Below are 25000 nucleotides of genomic sequence, written 5' to 3' on the forward strand. Positions count from 1 at the left end.
TCACATGAATGTCTGTGGAATGTAAGGTGTTTTAATTACAGAAATAGTGACAAACGTGCTGCAGCAATAAGGGATATAATAGTGAGTGCTATCATCTTTCGAAGTATGGCGCGCACCATGGTGATCGTACCGTACTGAACCACTCGCTCAACTCCTGCTGGCGTCCGACTGCCCTCCAACCACCACGGACAGCCGTGTGGATACCTTACGCGGGCATAGTCTGCAGACTTTGCCTTGTCAGGCACAGCCTGCCAGCCATAGCTCGACCGTGTGGACGTGGCTTAATAATAGTCAACGTTGAGGTACAAGGCTAGATTAGAGCGAATGGACAATGCAAGACTAGTGAGAAAGGGGTTTCTATGGAATGTTAGGAGTAGCAGGTGGGGGAAGAAGTGTCAATATGGCAGTAAGGAGTGGTTTGGAAACTAGTTGGGCTTTTCAGCGGATTGAGGGGAGGCATGTTGAGAGTGACTGGAGCATGGTTATTGGAAATGGGGAAGGCAGAGAGTGGGATGTAAGAAAGTGGAAGAGTGAGATTGACAAAGTAGTGAAACATTTGGGATTGAGTGAATGGAAGAATAAGATGGAACAAAAGAGTACTTTGGAGTGGTGCAGAGAAAGAGGGTCCGATGTATGAAAAGTGGTACGAGGGAAGCCTGGGTGGTGACCTCTTCCGAGCGAGGGCACAGTGTATGGGTGTGAATGCAAGGAATTACAGGTGGTCTGAGTCCCGCAGGAAGGTGTGCCAAATGTGACATGGGAGAGGATGAGACGGTGGAACATGTGGTGCTGGAGTGGGAAGTATGCCAGAAACAGGAATGAAATGATGCAAGTGGTGCTGAGGGAATGGGGAATGCCAGAGTGGAGATGACAGGAAGGGAATGGATGGTGTTGCTGCTGGGACTGTGTGGAGACACGAATGACAGGATGATTGAAGCCAATAAGGAATTCCTGGAGAAAATGTGGCGTGCTAGATGTGTGAATCAATAAGGTAAATCTGGGTAATTTTCTGCTTGTCATTTTTTTTTTTTTTTTTTCCTTACAGGAGTGGCCGTTACAAAGGCCTGACTCGGGAGCAATCCTGTGTCACCTGTAACATCAAGATCAAGATTTACATGTTGGTAGTGCAAGTGCAGGATGAGAGGGAGTGGCTGCACCAGCCTGAGTGGTGCCAAGATCACGGACATCAGGAAGAAAGTAGAGGAAGAAGCAGCCAGCATGGAGGACGGGATGCTGATCATCCAAGGAGGTGGAAACGGCCTAGAATATGTTGAAGATGAGACGGTGAGGAATGTTGTGGATGCCGTGAGGAGTGTGGAAGGCAAGGGCATGAGTGTGGCCGTCGTGGGTGTCATGCAGAGACCCAGGGAAGGCCCGTTCTACGAGCGTCTGAGAAGATCCACCAACAGAAGACTGCAAGAGGAGCTGCTGGAAATGAAGATAGAGTGGATGAAGGAGAAAAAAGGCAAGGTGAGCTTCATCGACATGGACGGCGTGGTAGACCGGTTCAGCTTGTATGAGAAGGACGGCGTGCACCTGAACGACGCAGGGACTGCCAGGATGGGTCGACGGCTGTGTGAGTGGGTGAGGGCGAGGTCGCTGCAGCCGATGGACCAGTGACGGGAGACGACAAAAGCACGCCAGGAAGAAGACACCAGCCAGGCAAGTGAGAGTGTGAGGATTGGATGCATGAATGTGAGAGGATGGGGTGTGGGTAAGTTTGAGGATATTTCCAGGGAGCTCCAGGAATGGAAGTTCGACATAGTCGGGCTTACAGAGACGCACCTGAGAGGTGAGGTACAAATGGAAGGATGTGAGTTTGCTATGATTGGGAAGGGACGTAAGACTCAGGAGACACAGGGAGGAGGCGTAGCCTTTCTCTATAGGAAAGAAAGTGGACTGAAAGTAGAGGAGCTTGGTGTGGGAACGTGTGAGAGCAGTGAGGATGTGTTGGCAGTGAGAGTGGAGTGCACAGATGGTCGGGGCAGAGTGGAGAAGATGGTTCTGGTGGTGGTGTACATGACTGTCATGGGTGAAAGAGCTGAGAGGGAGAACAGGAGGAAGTATGACATACTGAAGAGAGTTGTGAGAGAACATGGAGGGGAGAGAGTGCTGGTGATGGGTGATATGAATGCACATGTAGGAATTCTGGGAGAACGTGTGAACAGGAATGGTGAGATGCTTGGGGATTTTGTGGATGAAATGGAGTTAGAGAATCTGAATGTAACCTTCGCTGAGGGACGTGTGACTTGGAGTGCAAGGGAGCAGGAGTCAGCGATAGACTGTGTTGGTGAATGGAAGAATGCGTGAAATTGTCACACATGTGGATAGATGAGGATGGTATGGTGGATATTGTGTCTGATCACAATATGCTGGTTGTGGAGTGCCTGTTGCATGGTAGGAAAGAAGTGAAAGTGGCGAGTAAGAAGAGAAAGTGGAGACCGAGAGATGTAGGGTGAGAAAACTTCCAGGTGGACCTGAGTGCAAGAAGCTGGGATGATGGAGGTATACATGATGTGAGCACGTGAAATGAGAGACTGGTAGAGGATATGCGGAGTGCTGCAGAGAGCAAGATAGGGTATGTGAGAGTAGGAAGAAGAAAGTACGTAAACCATGGTGGAATGATGAAATCAGAGGCTAGAAAGGAGCGAAAGAGGAGAAGTAGACAGTGTAGGTGGCTGAGGAAAGAGGCATGAAAGTGATGAGGTAGAGAATGAGTACCAGAATGCATGGGAAATGTATGTAAAGCAGCAGAGAATAACAAAGCGAATGATAGTGAAGGCCAAAGTAAAGTATGAAAGGAGTGTGATTGAATCTTTGAGAGAAAGGCATGGAAGGTGGCCGTGAATGGTACAAGTTCTTGAGAGGTGAGAATATGGCAGACAGTGTTGGAGTGGAGAGTTTGAAGGTGAATGGTGAAGTTGTAACAGAGAAGGAAGGAAGGAATGAGAGGCAATCAGACAGTTCTGGGAAGAAGTGGGTGGTGTAGGTGAGGTGTTTGGTGCGAGAGAAGGATGTGTGATCCTGGAGAGAAGGAATGCAGATGAACTGGATGAAAGGATCAGCAGGGAGGAGGTGGAGAAGTGTGTGAAAAGGCAGAAGAATGGGAAGGCAGCAGGGCCGGACGAAATACCATATGAGCTGTATAAGAATGGAGGTGGTGATGTGATTGACAGGATGACTGAGCTTTTTAACCAGGTGTGGGAGGAGAGAGTGCCAAGAATGTGGAATGAGTGCAGGGTGACCCTGCTGCATAAGGGCGGACACAAGAGTAAGAATGAGTTGAAAAATTACAGGCCGATCGCGTTAGTCAATACAGTAGGCAAAGTGTTCAGTGCGGTGTTGAATGCCAGATTGTGTAAGTGGATTGAAAGAGCTGGAGTATTAGGTGAGGAGCAGAATGGTTTCCGTGCGGACAGGAGAGCTGAGGATAACATGTTTGTGGTGAATGAAATGATTGAGAAAAAAGAGGGATGGAGGTAAATTGTATTTGGGTTTCCTGGATATAGAGAAAGCTTATGATAGGGTGAATAGAGAAATGCTAGGTAGAGTCCTAGAAAAGATTGGGTTGAGTGCCAAGATAGTCAACATAGTGCGTAGCATGTATGTTGATACCAGAGCTAAGTACAGTTTAGGAGATATAGAAACAGACTGGGTGAGGAGTGAGAGAGGAGTTAGGCAAGGATGTATTTTGTCACCAACCCTTTTCAGCCTGTACACAGAGGAGTTAGCAGCAAGAATGAGAAGGATGAATGCAGGAGTGAGTGTGGGGAATGATAAGATAGGTGTGCTTCTTTATGCAGATGACGTAGTGGTTATGAGTGAGTCAGCAGAGGAGCTGCAAAGTCTGCTGGATGTGGTTGATGGGTATGGAAGAGATTTTGGAGTTAGGTTTAGTAGTGAGAAGAGTAAGGTGATGATTGTGAATAGGTCGGAGGATGAATGTAATGCAGCATGGAGGTTGGGAGAGAATGAGTTGAAGCAGGCACAAGAATACAAGTACTTAGGGATGTGGATGAGTCCGAATGGGTGTGAAAAGTCAAAGAATGAAAAAATAAGCTTGGTGAACCAGTGGGTGGGCCGTTTAGGAAGCGCGGCAAGGATGAGAGCAAGTAAGTATGACGTGCTGAGAGAAGTGTGGAAGAGTGTGGCTGTCCCCAGTATAATGTATGGTATGGATGTGATTGCATGGAACGAGAGTGAAATTGACAAGTTAGAAGTGGGGCAGTGTAGAGTAGGTAGGCTGGCACTGAATGCACCGAGGTACACGGCAGTAGAAGCCTTAAGAGGGGGATATGGGATGGAGCTCTTTTAGGGGAAAGACTTATAAAAGCGACACTTAGGTACAAGATTAGGCTTGAGAGAATGGATGATGCAAGAAGAGCAAGGAAGGTGTATCTGTGGAGTGAAAGTGGAAGCAAATGGAGGAAAAGGTGTACGAGTGACAGGAATGGTCTACAGGTTGGGTGGGCAGTGAGAATGGCTGGGGTGAATCAGAATGAGCTGGAATGGGTCGTGACAAGAGGAGGCAGAGTGGGAACAAAATGGGATGCGAGGAAGTGGAAGAGAGATAGACAGATGTGAAGAGTATGGGACTGAATGAGTGGAGGAATGGGATGGAACGAAAGACTACTCTGGAATGGTACAAGGTGAAAGAGGCCCCGATGTATGAGAGGTGGTACGATGGAAGCCTGGGTGGTGATCTCTTCAGAGCTAGGGCACAGTGTATGGATGTGAATGCAAGGAGTTACAGGTGGTCTGAGTCCTGCAGCAAAGTGTGCCAGGTGTGTGACTCGGGAGAGGACGAGACGGTGGAGCATGTGATGCTGGAGTGTGAAGTATGGCAGAGACAGGTATGAGATGATGCAAGTGGTGTTGACTGAGTTAGGGCATAATAGGAACGAAAGAGTGGAAAAGACAGGAAGGGAGTGGATGGTGGTGCTGCTGGGACTGAGTAGAGAAACGAATGAAAGGATGATTGAGGCGATGAAGGAGTTTCTGGAGAGAATGTGGCGTACAGACGGTTAGAGCAAAGGACCCGGTTTCCTTTTTTTTTTTTTTTTTTTTTTTTTTTTTTTTTTTTTTTGTCTACAGGAGCTGCCGATCCAAAGGCCCAGGAGTGATCCCGAGTCGCCTGTAGTATCAAGATCAAGGAAATTGAGGAGTGAGATAGACAGGTGAATATATGAAAGAATGAGATGGAATGAAAGAGTACTCAGGAATGGTACAAGGAAAAAGGAAGCCTGGGTGGTGATCTCTTCCGAGCGAAGGCACAGTGTATGGATGTGAATGCAAGGAACTACAGGTGGTCTGAGTCCCGCAGCAAAGTGTGCCATGTGTGTGACATGGGGGAGGACGAGACGGTGGAGCATGTCATGCTGGAGTGTGAGAAGTATGAGACAGGCATGAGATGACGCTAGTGATTTTGAGTGAATTAGGGCATAATAGGAATGAAAGAGTGAAGACGGAAAGGGAATGGATGGTGTTGCTGCTGGGACTGTGTAGAGAGACGAGTGAAAGGATGATTGAGGCTGTGAAGGAGTATCTGGAGAGAATGCGGCGAGCAAGGTGTAGGGATGATTAGTCAACAGAATACTTTTATTTATTTTTTGCCCCCCCTTTTTTGCCTCTTATTCTCCTCGACAGGAGCTGCCGATCCAAAAGCCTGGCTCTGGAGCGATCCCGACCACTTGTAGCATCAAGATCAAGGCGTTGTTGTAGGTCGGGAAGGTATATTATATGGTGTACAGAGGTGTTGCTGTTGGCGCCTCGTTAAATCTTTGTTTAGCGCACCACGTGCTCAGAACTTCGTGGTGTAGGCGTGTCCAGAGACCCTGGGCGTGTCAGCGACAAGGCTGGGGTGTCCATTGATAGAAAGACTGCAAGGTGCTTTAGTGGGTCTATTGGTCTATTGGTGTATCTGCCTCTCACCATTGAGTGGTGGCGCAGATCTAGGCCAAACTTTGCCACGAACCTTTGTATGAGCTACGTCTAGGGTTTTTCGTGGGTTCCCATTATTTTCCTTAGTATCTCGTTGTGTTCAGGTTTAGTTGATCAAGTTCCGGAGTTCGTTGCTAATATAGAGTATTGTTGCTACTTTACAGAGTAAAATAATGTTACCTGAAGCGTTCGGTAGTGGTGGGTAAATGGAATGCACTAGACATTTAACAGGGCGCACTTACACCACACCACACCACACCACACCTAGCAGGCTAGCCTACTACATTTGAGGACTAGGTTGTTCATGATCAAAGTGTCAAGGTAAATCCCATTTGTTACAGGTCCTGCCACTGCTGAAGGGAGAACCAAATCAGTGTCCTAACCCCAAACCTACGGCAGAAACCTGGCTCTTTTTGCACTGAAAGACGCCCAATTCTTCCTGATAGTGTTGCCAACCAGGGAGGAAGGACACGCTGCCTCTCTGCACCCTCCACGGAGGAATTGGATCCTGCCTCGCATCAGCTGTCGTGACAACACCTGGTGCCATCCAGGAAAGGACACTTATCTTGCTGCACCTTCCATGGAGGAATTGGACCACGCCTCACCAGCTCTGCCCTGGCAGCACGTGGTGCCATCCAGGGAGGGAAGTCACTGCCTCCTGCACCTTCAACAGGAATTGAACCGTGCCCTGACAAGGGAGGGAGGACAGACTGCATCTCCATCTAACCTAACCTAACTAATAAATGTTGCCAATCACTGTAATATTATTCCTTCCATCTAATGTAAATGTACTCACATAAGTGTAATGTTATTCCTTCCATCTAACCTAACCTAACTAATGAATGTTGCCAATTACTTGTAATGTTATTATTCCTTCCATCTAATTAATGTAAATGTACTCACAAAGTGTAATGTTATTCCTTTCCTTCCATCTAATGTAAATGTACTCACAAAAAGTGTAATGTTATTCCTTCCATGTTCTGTGGTGTACCCACATTGTTAGTATTTTATAATAAATCATAATTAAAAAAGTAATAATACTTTCGATAATTCCTTTTATTTATTTTTATTGGGGTGTATACTTATGAAACACATAACCCCTGATCTGGTGCTTACTTAAAACTCAAACCTAAATGATAGGAAGCCAAACCATACCATAACCTTAAATGTAGTCTAACGTGTTTACTAAACCTATCAGTCCCACAAATATATATTGTAAATTATATATAGTTTATTATATACAGTTAGTGAAAAATGCTTCAAATAAGAAACAAATAATCCAATAAAGCTGAAAATTATTCTACAAAAATAAGCTTACTCAGTTGGCCTGCTCTTGGCTACAACGGTAGCAAAATGCATAAAGAGCTGTAAAGTGAGAAAATAGTGCAAAAATGGCCAAAAAATTGAGAAAATAGCACAAAAATGGCCAAAAATGCTGAAAAATCCCCACAAAACTGCCCAAAAAACTGTGCTAAGTCATAAATACTCCGAAGAGTCTCCGGAGAAAGACCACATGTATATTTGGGTTAAAAATACAATGAAGAGTCTCCCTTCCCTTTTATTTAATTAACACATTTTATAAGTGAAAACTCTACCAAAACTTTCAACTTAGAATATTTTTTACAGAGGAATAGCAAGATTTGTACAAAATTTTTTGTTTAAAATCTGAAAACTCTACCAAAATTTTCAACTTAGAAAATTTTTTACAAATTTCAACTTGAAGCAGAAATTTTTTTACAAGCAGAAATTTTTACAATTTTCAACTTGAAGCTTAAAATAATTTTTACAGTGAAATAGCAGAATTCATACAATTTTGACAATTTTTTTTACATTTTCACAAATTTATGCAATTTTCAACTACAGAGAATTTTTTCAAGTATCAAATTACTCTGGAAAATTTCTTACAATTTTCAACTTGAAGCAGAATTTTTTTTACAATTTTCAACTTGGTTTAAAATAATTTTTACAGTGAAATAGCAGAATTCATACAATTTTGACAATTTTTTTACATTTTCACTAATTTATGCAATTTTCAACTACAGAGAATTTTTTCAAGAATAAATTACTCAGAGTATTTTCCTTTTACAAAATTATTTCAAAAGTATTAGAGAAAAAAAAAAAAAAAAAAAAAGAGCGACGTTATAAGAGGGACCATGAGACCTGCACATACATGGCAGCAGTCCTTGTATGAACAGGTCTACCTCATCATTGCTATCCATACATTTGTCTTATAAAACATTAATGAATATAAGAACGTAAGAGTAGTATTTTGAGAGCATTTTCATTGCACAAGGCTTGTTAATAACCACAAGTCCTAAAAGTATTTTGAGACCACTTTCATTGCAAAAGTCTAGGAGAGACTATCAACTCAGTAAAATGATTTTTTAAGCATTTCACAATGGCATTGCTCTCAGGCAGCATGTTGTCAATACATTGGCACCATAATCATAAAATACACAGACCATCATTCTGGGGCCACATTCTACACAGTTAGCCTCAGGTCTCACTGAATGCCTGACCATCACTCTACTGTTGGTCTTTAGGCTCATTATTTGTCAACTTTATATATGTAGTATAGAAAGAAATAGCTTCTCAACAATATCCTACAATTTAAATTAATTTGACATCATATTACTACTTTGGGAATAGTTACACTGGGCATCCAAACAAAAGAAACATGACAAACAGGAGAAGATTACGGCCAACAGCCTGACACATGACACATGCAGGCCATGTGGGGCAAGGTTTGTTTGAGTTTGGGGAAAACTGATCATACCCCTCTCAACAATTATCTATGATGATAAATTACTGGATCAAAGAAGGACATTATTTAGTCATCATTATGGGTATTATCATTAATAAACAATAAAAATTCAGGGATCATGCTATGGTACATACAGCCAAGTTCCCACCAAGTTTTAAGACAGTGGTTGGTGGCGCTATTACAGGGTGAACCCTGTTTTGGCACTATGACGAGTCACAAGGTAAGAGCCTGACATGGAGCGACTTGTGTCTAAAATGCACCATTTTGTCTCACTACGATCATGTCATTAGCTATGTAATTTGTAGAATACGGCCCCTGAAATCTTCCACAGAACAGTAACAGCAAAGCTCTAGAAAGTTAAGACACTTACAATCTAATGTCTAAATATTCTCATTTAAAAATGTATCTAAACCTAATTACACACATTTGTTCCTTAAATGAAAGATATTGACATCAAGGAATGACTGGCATTCTTGCCCACAAAGCTGTGCACACACACACACACCTTGTAGTACTGACTGAAATTCCATCTGCAGGAAGTGCAATGGACAATGGTTCATGTCTGTACAATCTGGACTGTCAAGACTGACACAACTAAATCATGCTAACTTTAAAAAAATCTTCATAATGCAAGATCTCTTATAACTCACTTTTTATACTTAAAATTTTTCATAAACCATTACTCCTTGTAACTAAATATACATTTACATGTAATGAAGTGATCTGATGCACAAAGGTCAACACAATGTTAAGTCATGAAATCTATGACTATGAATGATGACATATAATCATTCGGTTAAAACTGTGTGCACTATTTTCCACAAAAAAGAAAGAATGAACCAATGATGCTGTGAATGTTGAAGCATCCTCCATCCTTGCCCCTCTCTGTCTTGCACTCTGCACACACACGTTTATGAAAGTAGTGTGCAGTGTGCTGCTGGACCTCCAAAAGCCTGCAACTAAAAGAAAAGAGTCAACAAAAGTTCATGTTTAGCAATCATTTACCTTCATGTCATCTCATCAATCTAAAAATTGTTAAATCTACTCACTTGTAATCACATTTGTGGTACAGGAAGGTATATAAAAAACACAGCCCAGCAAAGCCACACTATTTGCAAGTGTCAAAAAAACTACTACTTGACAACTTGTTTGTCTTACTTGGACTGCAGCAAAGTGTGTGTGCCACTCCCTTCTTGAAACTCTGGAGCACCTTCATGTGTTCATTGAAGTGCTGGGCAGGGATACAGAGGCACTTCCCTCGACGCTACGCCACCGGTGCAGCACGTCCTGTCAAGCAAACGCAAACCCTCAATGCACTCACCAACACCCAGGGAACATGTGCAACTCAGCCACTCATTCCTCCTTACACATACAATCACCACCACTCACAAACGCATACAAACTGCAATCACCAATGCCTAACAAATAAATACAAGTCAGTCACTCATCTCTCCTTCCTCCTCAGACAGAGATGCCTCCATAAAGAAATCAATAAAGCAAGGATTGATCACATTCATCTTTGACAAACAAAGTTCAGAGGAAAACTGAGAATCTCTACATCTTACAATTCAACGATTTCATCTTTTTACTAAAAAAAATTCAAGAACTGTTTCACAGTACACAGAGAGAGAGAGAGAGAGAGAGAGAGAGAGAGAGAGAGAGAGAGATCTGTCAAGTATTCATTCATTCACCAACCAGCAGGATTGAGGAACGTTAGCAGGGTGAGCTGTGTGCACACTGGCCCGGTCTGGTTTCAACACCTGGATTTTGTAGTCAAGCATGTCGGCTGTGGCCAAGGCGCTGGATCTGGAGTCTGGAACAAATGTAAATATTAGACTATAAAAAAAAAAAAAAAAGTCCGACTCAAATATGAAGGCCGCTGAGGGGAGAGACCTAACTGGGATTCCCCGGCTGCGGCGTCATAACATCGTAGCACATGTTTCGATCTCATTATTAACACATCTTAATGAACCGTGTAAAGTGTATTTCTCTAAATTTGTACTAAGGATGTATAGGGAGCTTTGAATATTGTTTTAGTGTAATGAAGACAATGATTTTGTATAGATACCACAAAATGTAGCACCACTGCTCTCCAGCGTTGCTTCTTTTCAAGGTTGGACATGGGTGAGGTCAACCTTCCTGACCGCTGATAATTCCCAGGTCAAATCGAGTCTCTCCTCCCCTCCCTGTCGCTCAGGATGGAAGGTGAATATCTCGTCCGCGCTACTCGCCATCGCAACCTTCATAGTCAAGAGAAATTAATTATTTACAACGTCAACAAGTTCTGCTTAGAGGATTCTTTTATTATCAATGTGGAGGACACTTCTGACGAAGAACTGTCTGATTAAATAGCTGAGAGAGGATTATGCCTACAGGGTAAAACCTCTATAAAAAAAAAAAAAAAACGCACCTTAACTCTTACCTCATGGGTGGTGTGGAAAAGAGTAAAATAAAACAACAAAAAAGATGCATGTCTACTTGTCTATTTTAGAGAGAGAGAGTGTGTGTGTGTGTGTGTGTGTGTGTGTGTATGCCGCGTCACAGGAGAACCAATACGTAAACTGTTGAAAGACTCGCGCAAGCAGGATTACACACACACACACACACACACACGTGCATGAGAGAACTATATAGTAATAAGAAACAGGAGGAAGTAGTAAGAAGCCAGAGAGAGAGAGAGAGAGAGAGAGAGAGAGAGAGAGCGGGAGAGATGGGCGTTTCTCCACACTTCAGTGTTAATCCTGTAATTGGGGTTGCGATGTTTGGCGACGCCGCAACCGGGGAATCCCCGATAGGTCTCACCCCCTCAGCGGCCTTCATATTTGTGTCGGACTATAACTATAACTAAGACTATAACTATAACTATATAGTGTGTGCAAAACCTTAGAAACAGAAGTTAATCCACTAAGGGACATGCCTGACCATTGGTACTGGAGCCTGTGATAGATTTCCAGCTCCCACCAAAAAAAAAAAAATAAATAAATAAATAAAAAAAAAAAATTGGCCATCTCTGAATGACTTGTGACTGCACTACGGGTCACTTTTATCTATCCAACTATAGTTTGATATCATAACAGTCTGAGGAGCGTTTCTTCCACTGATATCGCAGCCATGATCATGTAAACCTAACCCAACCTAACCTAACTAAACCTAATCTAACCTAACCTAACTAAATCTAAGCTAACCTAACTAACCTAACTAAACCTAATCTAACCTAACCTCAGGGGCCGTCGTGATTGGTGGAAATAATTATGCTTTTTTTTTCTTTACCATTGGCCGCCGCTTCAGTTTCAAAGAACAGAACCAATTAGCGTAAACAATTAAGCGCATGCTGTGACAATGGTATGTCACGGAGCCTGCCGAGCCGCCGCGAGCGCATGACAGCATCAGTGTGCGGCAGGGTTTGATGCGGGAGGCTATCGTCACAATTGATCACCAAAACACCAAAACACGCTTAAATTAAAAAAAAAAAATTGTGTCGCCATTCAAAAAGGTTGCACCTAGTATATATGGGGTTCAAATTACTCGTAATCAGGAGCTCTATCTCTTGAGGTGGGTAAAAAACACGTAGCTGATTGTGGTGAAACTCTGCAGTAATACCAAAAACACTAATTTTCCTAGACCACAGTAAGAAAAACAAGCCCACACCATCAAAGAATGTGGGTGTGTGTTGTGTAGCGTGGATCGTAGCGTTTACTACCGGGTCTGCGGCAATTTCTTGATTTGACTTATTCTTCACAAAGGCACAAATAACTGAGATTTGGGCCTTACTATTTAGTTTTTAGGCCCCATAACAGGTAGTAACAGGGCAGAATGGTAAGCTCACGCATCCACAAAAATGGGCCGTGAGGGGGTGAAAGAAAATTCAAATTCAAGTCCACGAGCCACAGGCGAACGTTGACTGGGGCTCAAGTGACATATATGCGCGGCCCAGACCAAAATAAGACAACCGGATAGAAGACCTTGTAAATCTGAACCGTGGCCTTGACAACCCGAATTACATCCACCACTACCTTTAAGCAGTCGGGATTGCATAATTAAATGTTCGGAATTTTTTTTTTTTTTTTTTTTTTTTTACGTAGGGAAGAGGGCCAGCCAAGGGCAAAAAAAAGAAAGTTAGAAAAAAGCCCACTTGAGCGCTGGCTCTCCAAAGAGTACAAAAAGTGCCAAAACCGTCAGCCAGAATTAGGGGAGCAAATGCCTCGATACCTCCCTCTTAAAAGAAGACAAGTTGTAGGAATTTGGAAATACAGATGCAGGGAGGGAGTTCCAGAGTTTACCAGTGAAAGGGATGAATGATTGAGCGTACTGGTTAACTCTTGCATTAGAGAGTTGGACAGAATAGGGATGAGAGGAAGAAGAAAGCCTTGTGCAGCGTGGCCGCAGGAGGAGGGGAGGCATGCAGTTAGCAAGATCAGTAGAACAGTTACCATGAAAATAGCGATAAAATATAGAAAGGGATGCAACATTTCGGCGGTGAGAAAGAGACTGAAGACAGTTAGTCAGAGGAGGGAGTTGATGAGACGAAGAGCTTTCGATTCCACCCTATCAAGCAAAGCTGTGTGACTGGAACCCCCAAACATGCGAAGAGTACTCCATACAGGGACGGATAAGGCCCTTATACAGAGTAAGCAGTTGGAGGGCGAGAAAAACTGGCGGAGACGCCTCAGAACACCTAACTTCATAGAAGCTGTTTTAGCAAGAGATGAGATGTGAAGTTTCCAGTTAAGATTATGAGCAAAGGACAGACCGAGGATATTCATTGTGGAAGAGGAGACAGTTGAGTGTCATTGAAGAAGAGGGATAGTTGTCTGGAAGGTTGTGTCGAGTTGATAGATGGAGGAATTGAGTTTTGAGGCATTGAAAACTACTAGATTTTTTCTGCCCCAATCGGAAATTTTAGAAAGATCGGAAGTCAGGCGTCCCGTGGCGTTCCCGCGTGATCTGTTAATTTCCTGAAGGGTTGGACGTCTCTGAAAGAACGTGGAAAGATGTAGGGTGGTATCATCAGCGTAGGAGTGGATAGGGCAAGAAGTTTGGTTAAGAAGGTCATTAATGAATAATAGAAAGAGAGTGGGTGACAGGACAGAACCCTGAGGAACACCACTATTAATAGGTTTAGAAGAACAGTAGCCGTCTACCACAGCAGCAATAGAGCGGTCGGAAAGGAAACATGAGATAAAGTTGCAGAGAGAAGGATAGAAGCCGTAAGAGGGCAGTTTTGAAATCAAAGCTTTATGCCAGACTCTATCAAAAGCTTTTGATATGTCTAACGCAACAGCAAAAGTTTCACCGAAATCTCTAAAAGAGGATGACCAAGACTCAGTAAGGAAAGCCAGAAGATCACCAGTAGAGCGACCTTGACGGAAGCCATACTGGCGATCAGACAGAAGATTGTGAAGTGACAGATGTTTGAGAATCTTCCTATTCAGGATAGATTCAAAACTTTAGACAAGCAAGAGATTAAAGCTATAGGACGGTAGTTTGAGGGGTTAGAACGGTCACCCTTTTTAGGAACAGGCTGAATGTAGGCGAACTTCCAGCAGGAAGGAAAGGTAGAAGTCGATAGACAAAGTTGGAAGAGTTTGGCCAGGCAAGGTGCAAGCACAGAAGCACAGTTTTTGAGAACAATAGGAGGGACCCCATCAGGTCCATAAGCCTTCCGAGGGTTTAGGCCAGCAAGGGCATGGAAAACATCATTACGAAGAATTTTGATTGTAGACATGAAATAGTCAGAGGGAGGAGGAGAGGAGGACAAGCCCAGAATCGTCCAAGGTGGAGTTGTGAGCAAAGGTTTGAGAAAAGAGTTCAGCTTTAGAGACAGAAGAGATGGCAGTGGTGCCATCAGGATGAAATAAAGGAGGAAAGATGAAGAAGTGAAGTTATTTGAGATGTTTTTGGCTAGATGCCAGAAGTCACGAGGAGAGTTTGAGTTTGAAAGATTTTGACATTTCCTATTTATGAAAGAGTGTTTGGCAAGTTGAAGAACAGACTTGGCATGATTCCGGGCAGAGATATAAAGTGCATGAGATTCAGGAGATGGAAGGCTCAAGTACCTTTTGTGGGCAACCTCTCTATCATGTATAGCACGAGAACAGGCTGAGTTAAACCAAGGTTTAGAAGGTTTAGGTTGAGAAAAGAATGAGGAATGTACGCCTCCATGCCAGATACTAACACCTCTGTTATGCGTTCAGCACAAAGAGATGGGTCTCTGACACGGAAGCAATAATCATTCCAGGAAAATCAGCATAATACCTCCTCAGGTCCCCCAACTGGCAGAGGCAAAACGCCAGAGGCACCTTCGCTTTGGGGATCCTGCGGAGGGATTGGAAAAATAGGACAAGATACAGAAATGAGATTGTGATCGGAGGAGCCCAACGGAGATGAAAGGGTGACAGCATAAGCAGAAGGGTTAGAGGTGAGGAAGAGATCAAGAATGTTGGGCGTGTCTCCAAGACGGTCAGGAATACGAGTAGGGTGTTGCACCAGTTGCTCTAGGTCATGGAGGATAGCAAAGTTGAAGGCTAGTTCACCAGGGTGGTCAGTGAAGGGAGAGGAAAGCCAAAGCTGGTGGTGAACATTGAAATCTCCAAGAATGGAAATCTCAGCGAAAGGGTAGAGGGACAGAATGTGCTCCACTTTAGAAGTTAAGTAGTCGAAGAAATTACTATAGTCAGAAGAGTTAGGGAGAGATAAACAGCACAGATGAATTTAGTTTGAGAGTGACTGTTAAGTCGTAGCCAGATGGTGGAAAATTCGGAAGACTCAAGAGCGTGGGCACGAGAGCAAGTTAAGTCATTGCGTACATAGACGCAACATCCAGCTTTGGAATGAAAATGAGAATAGAGAAAGTAGGAGGGAACAGAGAAGGGCTACTGTCAGTTGCCTCAGACAGCTGTGTTTCGGTGAGGAAAAGAAGATGAGGTTTAGTAGAGGAGAGGTGGTGTTCCACAGATTGAAAATTAGATCTAAGACCGCGAATGTTGCAGAAGTTAATGTAGAAAAAGTTGAGGGAGGTGTCAAGGCATTTGTGGTCTTCACCAGGAGAGGTGTCCGACCTGGGGACATTTTGGTCCCTCCCAGAGGGGACTCCGAGGCGTTGTTTATTTTGGGTCCCATTTTTCTTTTAAATTTTCATTTTGAGTGAAGGGTGTATGTGTGGTAAGTGCATGTAGTTTTGTGTGAAGAAGGAGAGCTGTCTTTAGAGGGTAGGCTGTGACTACCCCCTTGAGTTGTGAGACACAAAGAGAAACATTCAACGAGATCACAACTAGCTTTAATGGAAGGTTCACAGCACCTCCTGAACTAGTGCTATTAGATCTCACTGGGAGTAAGTTATTGTTTCGGTAGGTGTCTACTACCTCCTCCTAGAACGCCCGCCCACAGCCCACACAGATCTGTCGGTCTTACGTTACCAGGAATAAGTTTGCAGTATAATACTTACCTTACTGTTAATCTTCACGTTTATCCACAGCCTAGCCCTGCACCACGCCTCCCACACACCAGGGAAGCCTCCAGAGTCCAGCAGAAGGGTGACACAGACATTCTATATTGGCGGAGGGTGGGGGGGGACACAAGGCACGGAATGGCGTCCTCCTTTCCGGTCCTCCGTGGCTGTTGCCTGACGTCACTGCTTCATCGGCTAGGCTACTGCACTTTGATCTTGGCTTCGAAGCGTAAATACTGATTCGTTTCCACAGTTTATTTGTTTGATCCAACATTTGGAGACCTTATTAGTGTACATGACGCGATATATGTTTTGTGCTACTGAATTATTAGAAATCGAAGGGAAATATGCCTACATCTTCCCCTGTGATTTTGCTCTTCCCCTACAGAACAAAGTTTATATATATGGTTCGAACACTAAGTGGAATTTGAATCATAAGGTTTGGAATTTGCACTCTCGGTAATGCTAATGGCCATACACAGAAGAAGAATTATTGTATTTCTTTTATGAGTATATCAGAGGGCCTTTTGAGCGATTAACTAATTTAGTATGTATGTCCTACATTAATTGTTGAAGATCCTCTGATATACTTTACATGAGAAGTACAATAATTCTTCTTGAGTGTTGCCATAAGCCTCACCAAGACTGGAAAATTCCACATCTATGATTTAAACTCCACGTACCTCGTGTTCGCACGATCTGTGGGGAACGGGTAAATTTCCTGGGGAAGGTAAAGGCTATACAATCACTCAGACGATTTTCAAATACGTTAATAACAAGATGTAGTAAAGTTTAACACTACAAACTATCAACACACATTGTTAATCGGCTCGGTATGATAGACCGTCTATACATTAGTTCTGTTATCACTATATTTGTTAATTTTTGTCCGTCCTTGACTTTAAAACAAAACAAGGCCGATCAGGGAACAGATTCAAGAACTTGATCAGACACACATTACTAACTGAATGTTGTGTGCTACACGAACTTACCTAGGCCTCCCGCATCTACGGAAAGCATATTAATAGTTCCTTCAAGTTTTCTTGGTTCTCAAGAGTGTTTCTCGTGTTAATAATGAAAAGAATACATACATTGTCAATCGTCCATAAGAATCTTGAAAACGTTCTTAAAAGCCTTACAGGCGTTCAACAAGAATCTTTTAAGCGTAGTCAATGTGCAGCGCAGAAGGGTTTCAAAACCATATAGACTAGTCCCCCCTCGGCAGCGCCAGGCTCTGTCACTACATGTAAACAAACTCACGCGGCGCCACGACTCACTCAGAACGGTACCTCAGTCAACTCAAAACTTTCGGTAATAATTTAAAAACTACACAGATTTTACCCTTGTACAAACAAGAAAAGATGGTAGAAATTGAAGCATCCCTTGTATACCTAAAACACGAGTATTTCTGCTTAGTTTATTTACGAGAGTTCAGAGCATGTACAGATTCAAGCATTGGTAAATTACTTTTCCCCTTCACAGGATTGAAGAAAGCACACCTGAGGAACACTAGATTATTACAAGACTAGCCACGTACCTCACAGCGCCGGCTAGAGCAAAAACAGCATCTCCAGCACTAAAGGACACAGCAGCTGCATCCCATCATGACCTCTGGGGGTGAGGGTGGCCGCAGGGGCTCACCGGGGCTTGCCGAGACGACCAACGAGGAGTACTTCGCTAGTTACGAGGATGTGGAGGTGATTCTGCCGGAGGGAGAGGCGAGGATGGGGAGAAGTTGGTGGTTAATTCAAGTATTTGTGGTTTTCTTCCAGTGTTTGTAGATGGTTAATCGGTGTTCTTTATTCCTCAGTAGTTTAAAATGTTCAAAGCTTATCAGTACATGTGTACATTGCTTACGTCAAAAAGGGCCTATTTATATGTAATGAACTAGTTAAGGGAATATTTTTTTTTTTTTTATTTACACTGTGAGCTTTTCACAGGAATTTCTGGGCTAAAGGGGATACTTTTTGGGGTACCTCCTATCTCAAGGCCCACCCGCTAGGAAACCGTTCCCCCAAGTGAGGAAGCCCAACCTACACTCGGACCGTGGACAGGATTCAAACCTGTGCGCTTGGAGACCCCGCGGACCACAAAGCACATGGTTCCACTGTACCACGGCATCCCCTAAATTTGTATTGATTTGCAGGCTTTTTACTTTTTTTTTTTTTTTTTCCTGAAGCCATCTTTCTGTATGTTTTAATTATGGTGACCAGTTTCTATTGTTGTAGCATGTCCAGACCTCAAGGTGTAACTGGCCTTCAGGCATACAGAAAGCTACCTTAAACTTGAAAAAAAAATTGGAAGAAAAAAAGAAAAGCCTGCAAATAGTAGCCTTCAGCTGAGCAGCCTGAAGTCCACCGTTATTGACTGCTGTTACCATTGTATGCCTACCTGTTTTATTTCCTTCCATGACATAAACTGAACATTTCTTTGGTCAGATCCACCGCCTGATGGTGAGTGATGCCCCACGGACACAAGCATATGCCGCGGCCATCAGAAAAAACAAGCACCTGTTTGAGGGGAAGGTTGCCATGGATGTCGGCGCCGGGACTGGTGAGTCAAGGCTTCTATCTCGGTCAGGCTACACCTTAAAAACTTGTCCATTATAGTGTTAAATGTGATAGAAAGATATGCAGAACTTGTATGAAGAGGCTAAATACTAGAGAAAATTTTCCTGAACTGTCTATTTTGAGTTGTGAAACAAAATTTAATTACTGTACCATGTTTTGTTTCAGGCATTCTGTCGCTGTTCCTGGCTGCTGCAGGGGCCAGGCGCGTGCATGCTGTGGAGGCCAGTGGAATGGCAGCCATCATTGAGAAAGTAGCGGAGGACAACGGCTTCAGGGACGTGATACAGGTCCACCATGCTAGGGTGGAGGACATCACTCTCCCAGGTGATGAGAAAGTGGATGTCATAGTGTCAGAGTGGATGGGCTTCTATCTGCTCCACGAGTCCATGCTGAACTCGGTTATCTCAGCAAGGGATCAGTTTCTGTCTGAGGATGGCACCATCTTCCCTTCAGAGGCAAGGATCTACGCCTGCCCGTGCTCCTTACAGACACTCTACCGGGAGCAGATCAACTTCTGGGATGACGTTTATGATTTCAACATGACTGCCGTGAAGAACTATGCACTCAAGTCAAAAATGATCAAGCCAGAAGTGTGTCTCATCAAGGAAGACGACCTGTTAGCAGAACCAACCTGTGTCAAGAAATTCAACCTGCGCTGGGTGACGGAGGAAGAGGTGAAGCTCTTTGCCGAGACAACTTTTGTGGGAATTAACCAGCCTGGCACATACCAGGGACTGTGTCTCTGGTTCGAGTGTGACTTTGATGGCAGAGAGTACGATGAGGACGGGCAGGAAGTGGGTGCCCTCATCACTCTCTCCACCTCTCCCATGAGCACTGCCACACACTGGAAGCAGACGGTGGTGGTGCTTGGCTATGGCGCTGGCCAAACCTCAGAACAACCAGCATTACTGTGCCAAGAAAACCTCAATGCTAGTATAGACAGTGCATGTACCTCCCCCGTCACAAGTAATGGTAAGACACAAGTGCACAACGGTTCCCCACACAGAACATGGAGACCTGTGACAATACCATTCAGCCAGACTTTGCCAACCTGGTGGAGAAGGATGAGGTGGTGGGGTGGAAGCTGGTGTTTGCACAGAGTGAGGAGAACACCCGCCACTACACCATGACAGTGGAGATGCTGGACCCTGAGGAGGTGGAGCACCCCATGCCCTGTGGCTGCCCAACACCCCGCTGTGCCATCATTGCCAAGATGATGGAGCAGGATGAGGATGGCAATGATATCATTGACTGCACATAGAAACAGTTCTGTAATGTTCCTGTTGTTTTAAAAGTTGACATGAAGTAACTAAAGCTTTCTGGTGCAGACTATTAACTCTGCTTCATTAATTGTTTGCTTCTTTGTTGTGCAATACGATGTTAAATAAAACTTTTTGTAATGTGTGCTGGTGTATTTGTTACTGTGTATCTGGTCAATAAATTATTTCTGCATTTTGTATTTCATGAGATGGGAGTACAGTGAGCCACAAGACTGTTCATTGCCAATATAAGGCAATAGGGCAAAGAATATCAGAAATAAAGCATTACAGCCACACATGGATTAAGAAATAGTATGCAGTCCTAAAAATTTACTGACGGCACACTAATACTGAAACCAATTTAGTAAGGCAGATGCAGGATGCAGATGACATGAGCAGTTAAAGTATAATGATCATTTTAATTACTCTGATACACAAAGAATAACATTCCCACACAATATAAAACAATCAATTGTTAGTTAACTATGAATGCCTTAAAAATAACGAAGTTACTCTGACATTCACGAACATGGGACTAAAAGTAAAGTCAGCATTCATTCTGCCTAAAAAAGCAATAAGACTTAATTGTATCCACAGATCATGAATCACACAGATGTTCCTCGGGGTTCAACTGTACAATTAACCCTTCCTTTGTGGCACGCGACAGCCTTTCTAACACACACCGCACTCAACTCCACACTTGACTGAGGGGTAGCAGACCACTCTCTCTACTTGCTATAACCCAATCAGCTGAGGCTCTACTCCCTCCCTCCAGTGGTGACTAAGGCTGGGACAGGATGCAGAGCCAGCCACTGCACAGCCTTACAAGTCAAGCATTCTCAGTAACAGGACACATTCACACACATAACACCAGGAACTGATGTGATATTTCCCACCTACTTCTTCCTAGTGTGGAATGGTTTAAACACTGAATATAACAATCACCAGTAAAGAACCAGACACTGTGGGAGTGGTAGTGGGGGGGAGGGGGCAGTGGTGACACTATGCACTGGGGGCCAACAGAGACTTATCCATGAACTTCTTCTTGGTGAAGCACAGCCACCACTTGGAGGGCTTGCCGTCAGGGGTGTTGAAGACGCGCTCACACACCCTGAGGCCTGTCTCCTGCCGCAGCTGCTGGAGGTACTGCTGCATCAACTCTGCAATGTATGCAGGGGTTCCACTCACATAGCTTTATTAAACAGAATGGAATTAAAAATATTTCATTTTATCAACTCCTCTCCTCTGATTGTCTTCAGCCTCTTTCTCACTGACAAAATGTTGCATCTCTTGCTATCTTCTATTACTATTTTCAGGATAATTGCTCTACTGATCTTGCTAACTGCATGCCTCCCCTCTTTCTATGGCCTTGCTGCACAAGACTTTTTCCTCTAACCCCTATTTTGTTCATCTCCCTAATGCAAGAGTTAACCAGTACTCTCAGCCATTGATACCTTCCTCTGGTAAACTCTGGAACTCCCTACCTGTTTCAATATTCCCAATTTCACATGACTTGACTTCATTAAAGAGGGAGGTTTCAAAACATTTGTCCCTTTCTTTTGGCTAACTCTCTTAGACCTGCAAGTGGACTGGCAACTAAGTGGGCCTTTTATCCTTTATGTTGTCCTTGGCCAGCTTTCCCCTCTTACATAAAAAGAGAAGAAATGGGCCCAGCACATCTTTATCAAGACAAACCTTGACAGACAACTGCCAACAATGGTGGAGGAGACACAACACGACTCACCACCCAGGCAGTGTTGAGGAGTGACTTACCCAGGTCGGCGTCGTTCTTGGGCTTGCCATAGACGGCGTTGAGGGGGAAGGTTGGGTCGCCGGGGATGGGGAACTTGGACACAGCGAGAGAGTACATCTCATTGGAGCCGGTGTTCTTGTCCTTGCACTTGGCCAGCTTCTTGAGGCACTCGGTGATGTACAGAGTGATATAGATCAGCGTGCGGTCACACTCACCCTGTCCACAAAGACAATGAAGAATGCTTGGTGAGGGTGGGATGAAGACACTAATCGTCATATTCAGAAATGTTTTGCTCTCTCACCACAAGTTTTCCAAGGCCACAGATATAACTAGCAGAGCTTTCAAGATAGTTTCTCCTTATGATCAACTAGAAATTTTGCTAATTCATCACCAGAACCATAAAAATACTCTTAAAAACATGAGTATCTTCAATTAGAGCATTTGGAAATAGTCACTGTGAGAGAACAAAGCGTTTCTGAATACGGATGTCAAGATATTCACTTGGTGCTGATTGCATACCTAATGATCTCCATGGCACAGGCAAAGAACATCATAACATAATACATACTGAAAAATGTTTTGCATTTCCATCTCAAGATTAGATTAATTCCATTATTTAATCTGAACCTCATAATTTACTTTTTTATTCATATTTTTGCCATAAGATAGCCAGTCTCAAAATGTCAGTCCAAATAATTTCCCTAAAGGCTGCTCAGTAACAATAATGGCCACAACTTGGCCATCTACCTAACCTAACGAGCCGGCCGTGCCACACATGAGCAGGACACACAGCAGGCCAGCTGGACTCACCTTGACCTCGTAGGTGCGGAAGAACACGTTAGCCTTGAAGTACTGCAGCGCCTCGTCCACCACGTCAATGCCCTCTCCGGCCATGAGAGGGGCGGGGCCGCGGTACTTGGTCCGCAGCGGCAGCATGGCCATGTTGCCCACCACGGTGCCAGGGTGCGGCATGTTACAGTGGTACGCCTGCAGGGGGAAGGGACACACAAGACTCACCACACCACCACAGCACACCATTACACAGGAACACACTCAGCTTACTGTCCCTCATTCTCGCGACACCGCCCTTCAACCCTCACTGTGACAAGAACACCCATTCTCACACCACTTTCTTGCCACACACACACATACACTACTACAAATTCACATCCTAAGGTCGTATGGCATGCAGGGTAATGAATGGAGTACTTACAGGCATTTTTATAGTAGATAGGCCCTCCCCTGCAGCTGTCCTGTGTCTGGGTCTCGGTCTGGGCGGTTATCAGTGTTTACATCCGCGAGGTGAGGGCGTGCACCTTCACACTTGGGGAAAACACCTTTAAATAACGCCCAATGGATATACAAAACGATAATATTTCAGTACAATGTGTTTATATAATGTAAGGTTCAAATTACATTATATCTAGATTAATTAAGTTCACCAATTTCACTGCTAATTCATGATGTAAAAACTAAATAAATAAACTAAACCCTGAATTTTTTTTATCCTAGAAATCTGAAAAAAAACTGGTATACTTATTCAATTCCAGCAAATAATTATTTTTAAATTAGAAAAGACGTGAGCAATGAAGTGAAAGTATATAAAAAAAGTCAAGGGCATAAGAGGTAAAGAGTTCCTGGAAGCGCGAATGTTGAGTCAGAAGATGCACCACCACCACCACCACCACCACCACCACCACCACTGCTCCAGAGAAAATGAAGTAATTTAAAGGGAAACAATAAGAAAAGAGTATGAAGGGTTCTTGATGTGACGGAGGCTGGATGTGTTCATTAATGGCGGTCTCCTTTATCATAGATTACCACAGAGAGAGAGAGAGAGAGAGAGAGAGAGAGAGAGAGACAGACAGACAGACAGACAGACAGACAGACAGACAGACAGACAGACAGACAGACACAGATAGATAGATAGATAGATAGATAGAGACAGACAGATAGATAGACAGATAGATAGACAGATATAGATAGATAAATAGACAGACAGGCAGACAGACAGACAGACAGACAGACAGACAGACAGACAGACAGACAGACAGATAGATAGATAGATAGATAGATAGATAGATAGATAGATAGATAGATAGATAGATAGATAGATAGATAGATAGAGAGAGAGAGAGAGAGAGAGAGAGAGAGAGAGAGAGAGAGAGAGAATAATATATCTTTTCTTCTCGTAATGGAAGTTAGACAGCAAAATATAGGTTTTCATTGACGTTGTAATTCAAACCACACACACACACACACACACACACACACACACACACACACACACACACACACACACATACAGACACCTGCGAGGATGTTTCATGGGAGGAGAGGAGGGAGGGGAGGGGAGGGAGGGGAGGAGCGGGAGAGGAGGGAGAGGGAGGGGGAACATAGAAAGAGAAGAGAGGGCGGGGAGAGAAAAAATACAGATGTGTGTGTGTGTGTGTGTGTGTGTGTGTGTGTGTGTGTGTGTGTGTGTGTGTGTGTGTGTGTGTGTGTGTGTGTGTGTGTGTGTGTGTGTGTGTGTGTGTGTCTCAGTATGCATCCACTGTTGTCAGCACAAACACATACGTATCATAGAAGGGAGGTATAACTACTACTACTACTACTACTACTACTACTACTACTACTACTACTACTACTACTACTACCACTACTACTACTACTACATCAACGGGTAAGTAAATAATGAAAGAGGGAATCTAATTTGTCCTCGTACTTAGAGATGAGAGAGAGAGAGAGAGAGAGAGAGAGAGAGAGAGAGAGAGAGAGAGAGAGAGAGAGAGAAGGAGAGAGAACAATGAAGAAGGAAGAAAGGGAGAGGGAGGCATTAAGGGTGAGAGGAAACCATAACACTTCAATTAACGACCATCACGTGTCAGGGAAGATGGGAGGAGGAGGAGGAGGAGGAGGAGGAGGAGGAGGAGGAGGAGGAGGAGGAGTGAGAAAAGGATAGCAAGAAGTATTATAAAGAAAATGCTAAATGGAAGACAAATACATGAAAGGAAACAAGAAGACGAGGAAACCAAAAATAATTTCCTAGAACAAGAGAAAGGCAGGTGAACACTGTCTGTCCTCACACCTGAGTCACGTATTGCACCGCCCACCTTCACTCACTCTCACTCTCTCTCTCTCTCTCTCTCTCTCTCTCTCTCTCTCTCTCTCTCTCTCTCTCTCTCTTTAGAACGTTAATTACTTTTGACATCAAACAAGTTGGCTATTAATGCTGTGAATAGTTCGTGGTGATTGAGACATACATAC

At 43.7% G+C, this 25000-nt stretch overlaps 3 protein-coding genes and 2 long non-coding RNA genes across 11 annotated transcripts in view; 3 read left to right on the top strand and 2 right to left on the bottom strand.

The window, feature by feature from the left end:
• LOC123509656 overlaps positions 1–5155 on the top strand; it is a 7843-nt gene extending 2688 nt beyond the window's left edge. The window contains exons 2-3 of one of the 5 annotated variants that reach the window (XM_045264107.1): positions 1046–1662; positions 5095–5155. In XM_045264107.1, coding sequence (XP_045120042.1) covers positions 1138–1620 — 483 coding nt within the window. In that variant the 5' untranslated portion in view covers positions 1046–1137 and the 3' untranslated portion in view covers positions 1621–1662; positions 5095–5155. Of the gene's footprint in view, positions 1–104; positions 303–1045; positions 2947–5094 lie in introns of those variants that run through there. The other 4 variants (XM_045264105.1, XM_045264108.1, XM_045264104.1 and 1 more) reach the window with 4 other exon arrangements.
• A 275-nt stretch (positions 5156–5430) lies between these two features.
• On the top strand, positions 5431–6975 carry LOC123509657. The gene is made up of 2 exons (XR_006676257.1): positions 5431–5730; positions 6282–6975. It is a non-coding gene; the product is annotated as an uncharacterized LOC123509657 (long non-coding RNA).
• Positions 6976–8056: 1081 nt separating this feature from the next.
• LOC123509551 lies at positions 8057–10833 on the bottom strand. Of its 2 annotated transcripts, none has more exons than XR_006676218.1 (4): positions 10773–10833; positions 10400–10517; positions 9863–9991; positions 8057–9657 (listed from the first exon to the last, which is right to left on the bottom strand). It is a non-coding gene; the product is annotated as an uncharacterized LOC123509551 (long non-coding RNA). The 2 variants fall into 2 exon arrangements; XR_006676217.1 differs by having other exon boundaries at positions 8057–9663.
• A 6521-nt stretch (positions 10834–17354) lies between these two features.
• LOC123509524 (probable protein arginine N-methyltransferase 6.1) lies at positions 17355–20173 on the top strand. The gene is given in 5 exon segments (XM_045263875.1): positions 17355–17462; positions 17634–17848; positions 18590–18704; positions 18887–19717; positions 19720–20173. Coding segments are annotated over 4 exon segments (1302 nt in total). The 5' UTR covers positions 17355–17462; positions 17634–17755; the 3' UTR covers positions 19983–20173.
• Positions 20174–20379: 206 nt separating this feature from the next.
• LOC123509525 (actin-related protein 2/3 complex subunit 3-like) overlaps positions 20380–25000 on the bottom strand; it is a 19233-nt gene continuing 14612 nt past the window's right edge. Inside the window, exons 2-5 of one of the 2 annotated variants that reach the window (XM_045263877.1) lie at positions 22947–23056; positions 22544–22720; positions 21754–21949; positions 20380–21140 (exon numbers count right to left, since the gene is read on the bottom strand). In XM_045263877.1, the coding sequence (XP_045119812.1) occupies positions 20983–21140; positions 21754–21949; positions 22544–22720; positions 22947–22952 (537 nt within the window). In that variant the 5' untranslated portion in view covers positions 22953–23056 and the 3' untranslated portion in view covers positions 20380–20982. Of the gene's footprint in view, positions 21141–21753; positions 21950–22543; positions 22721–22946; positions 23071–25000 lie in introns of both variants that reach the window. The other variant, XM_045263876.1, reaches the window with a different exon arrangement.

This window comes from Portunus trituberculatus, chromosome 27 (genome assembly GCF_017591435.1).
Source record: "Portunus trituberculatus isolate SZX2019 chromosome 27, ASM1759143v1, whole genome shotgun sequence".
NCBI classification, from domain to species: domain Eukaryota; kingdom Metazoa; phylum Arthropoda; class Malacostraca; order Decapoda; family Portunidae; genus Portunus; species Portunus trituberculatus.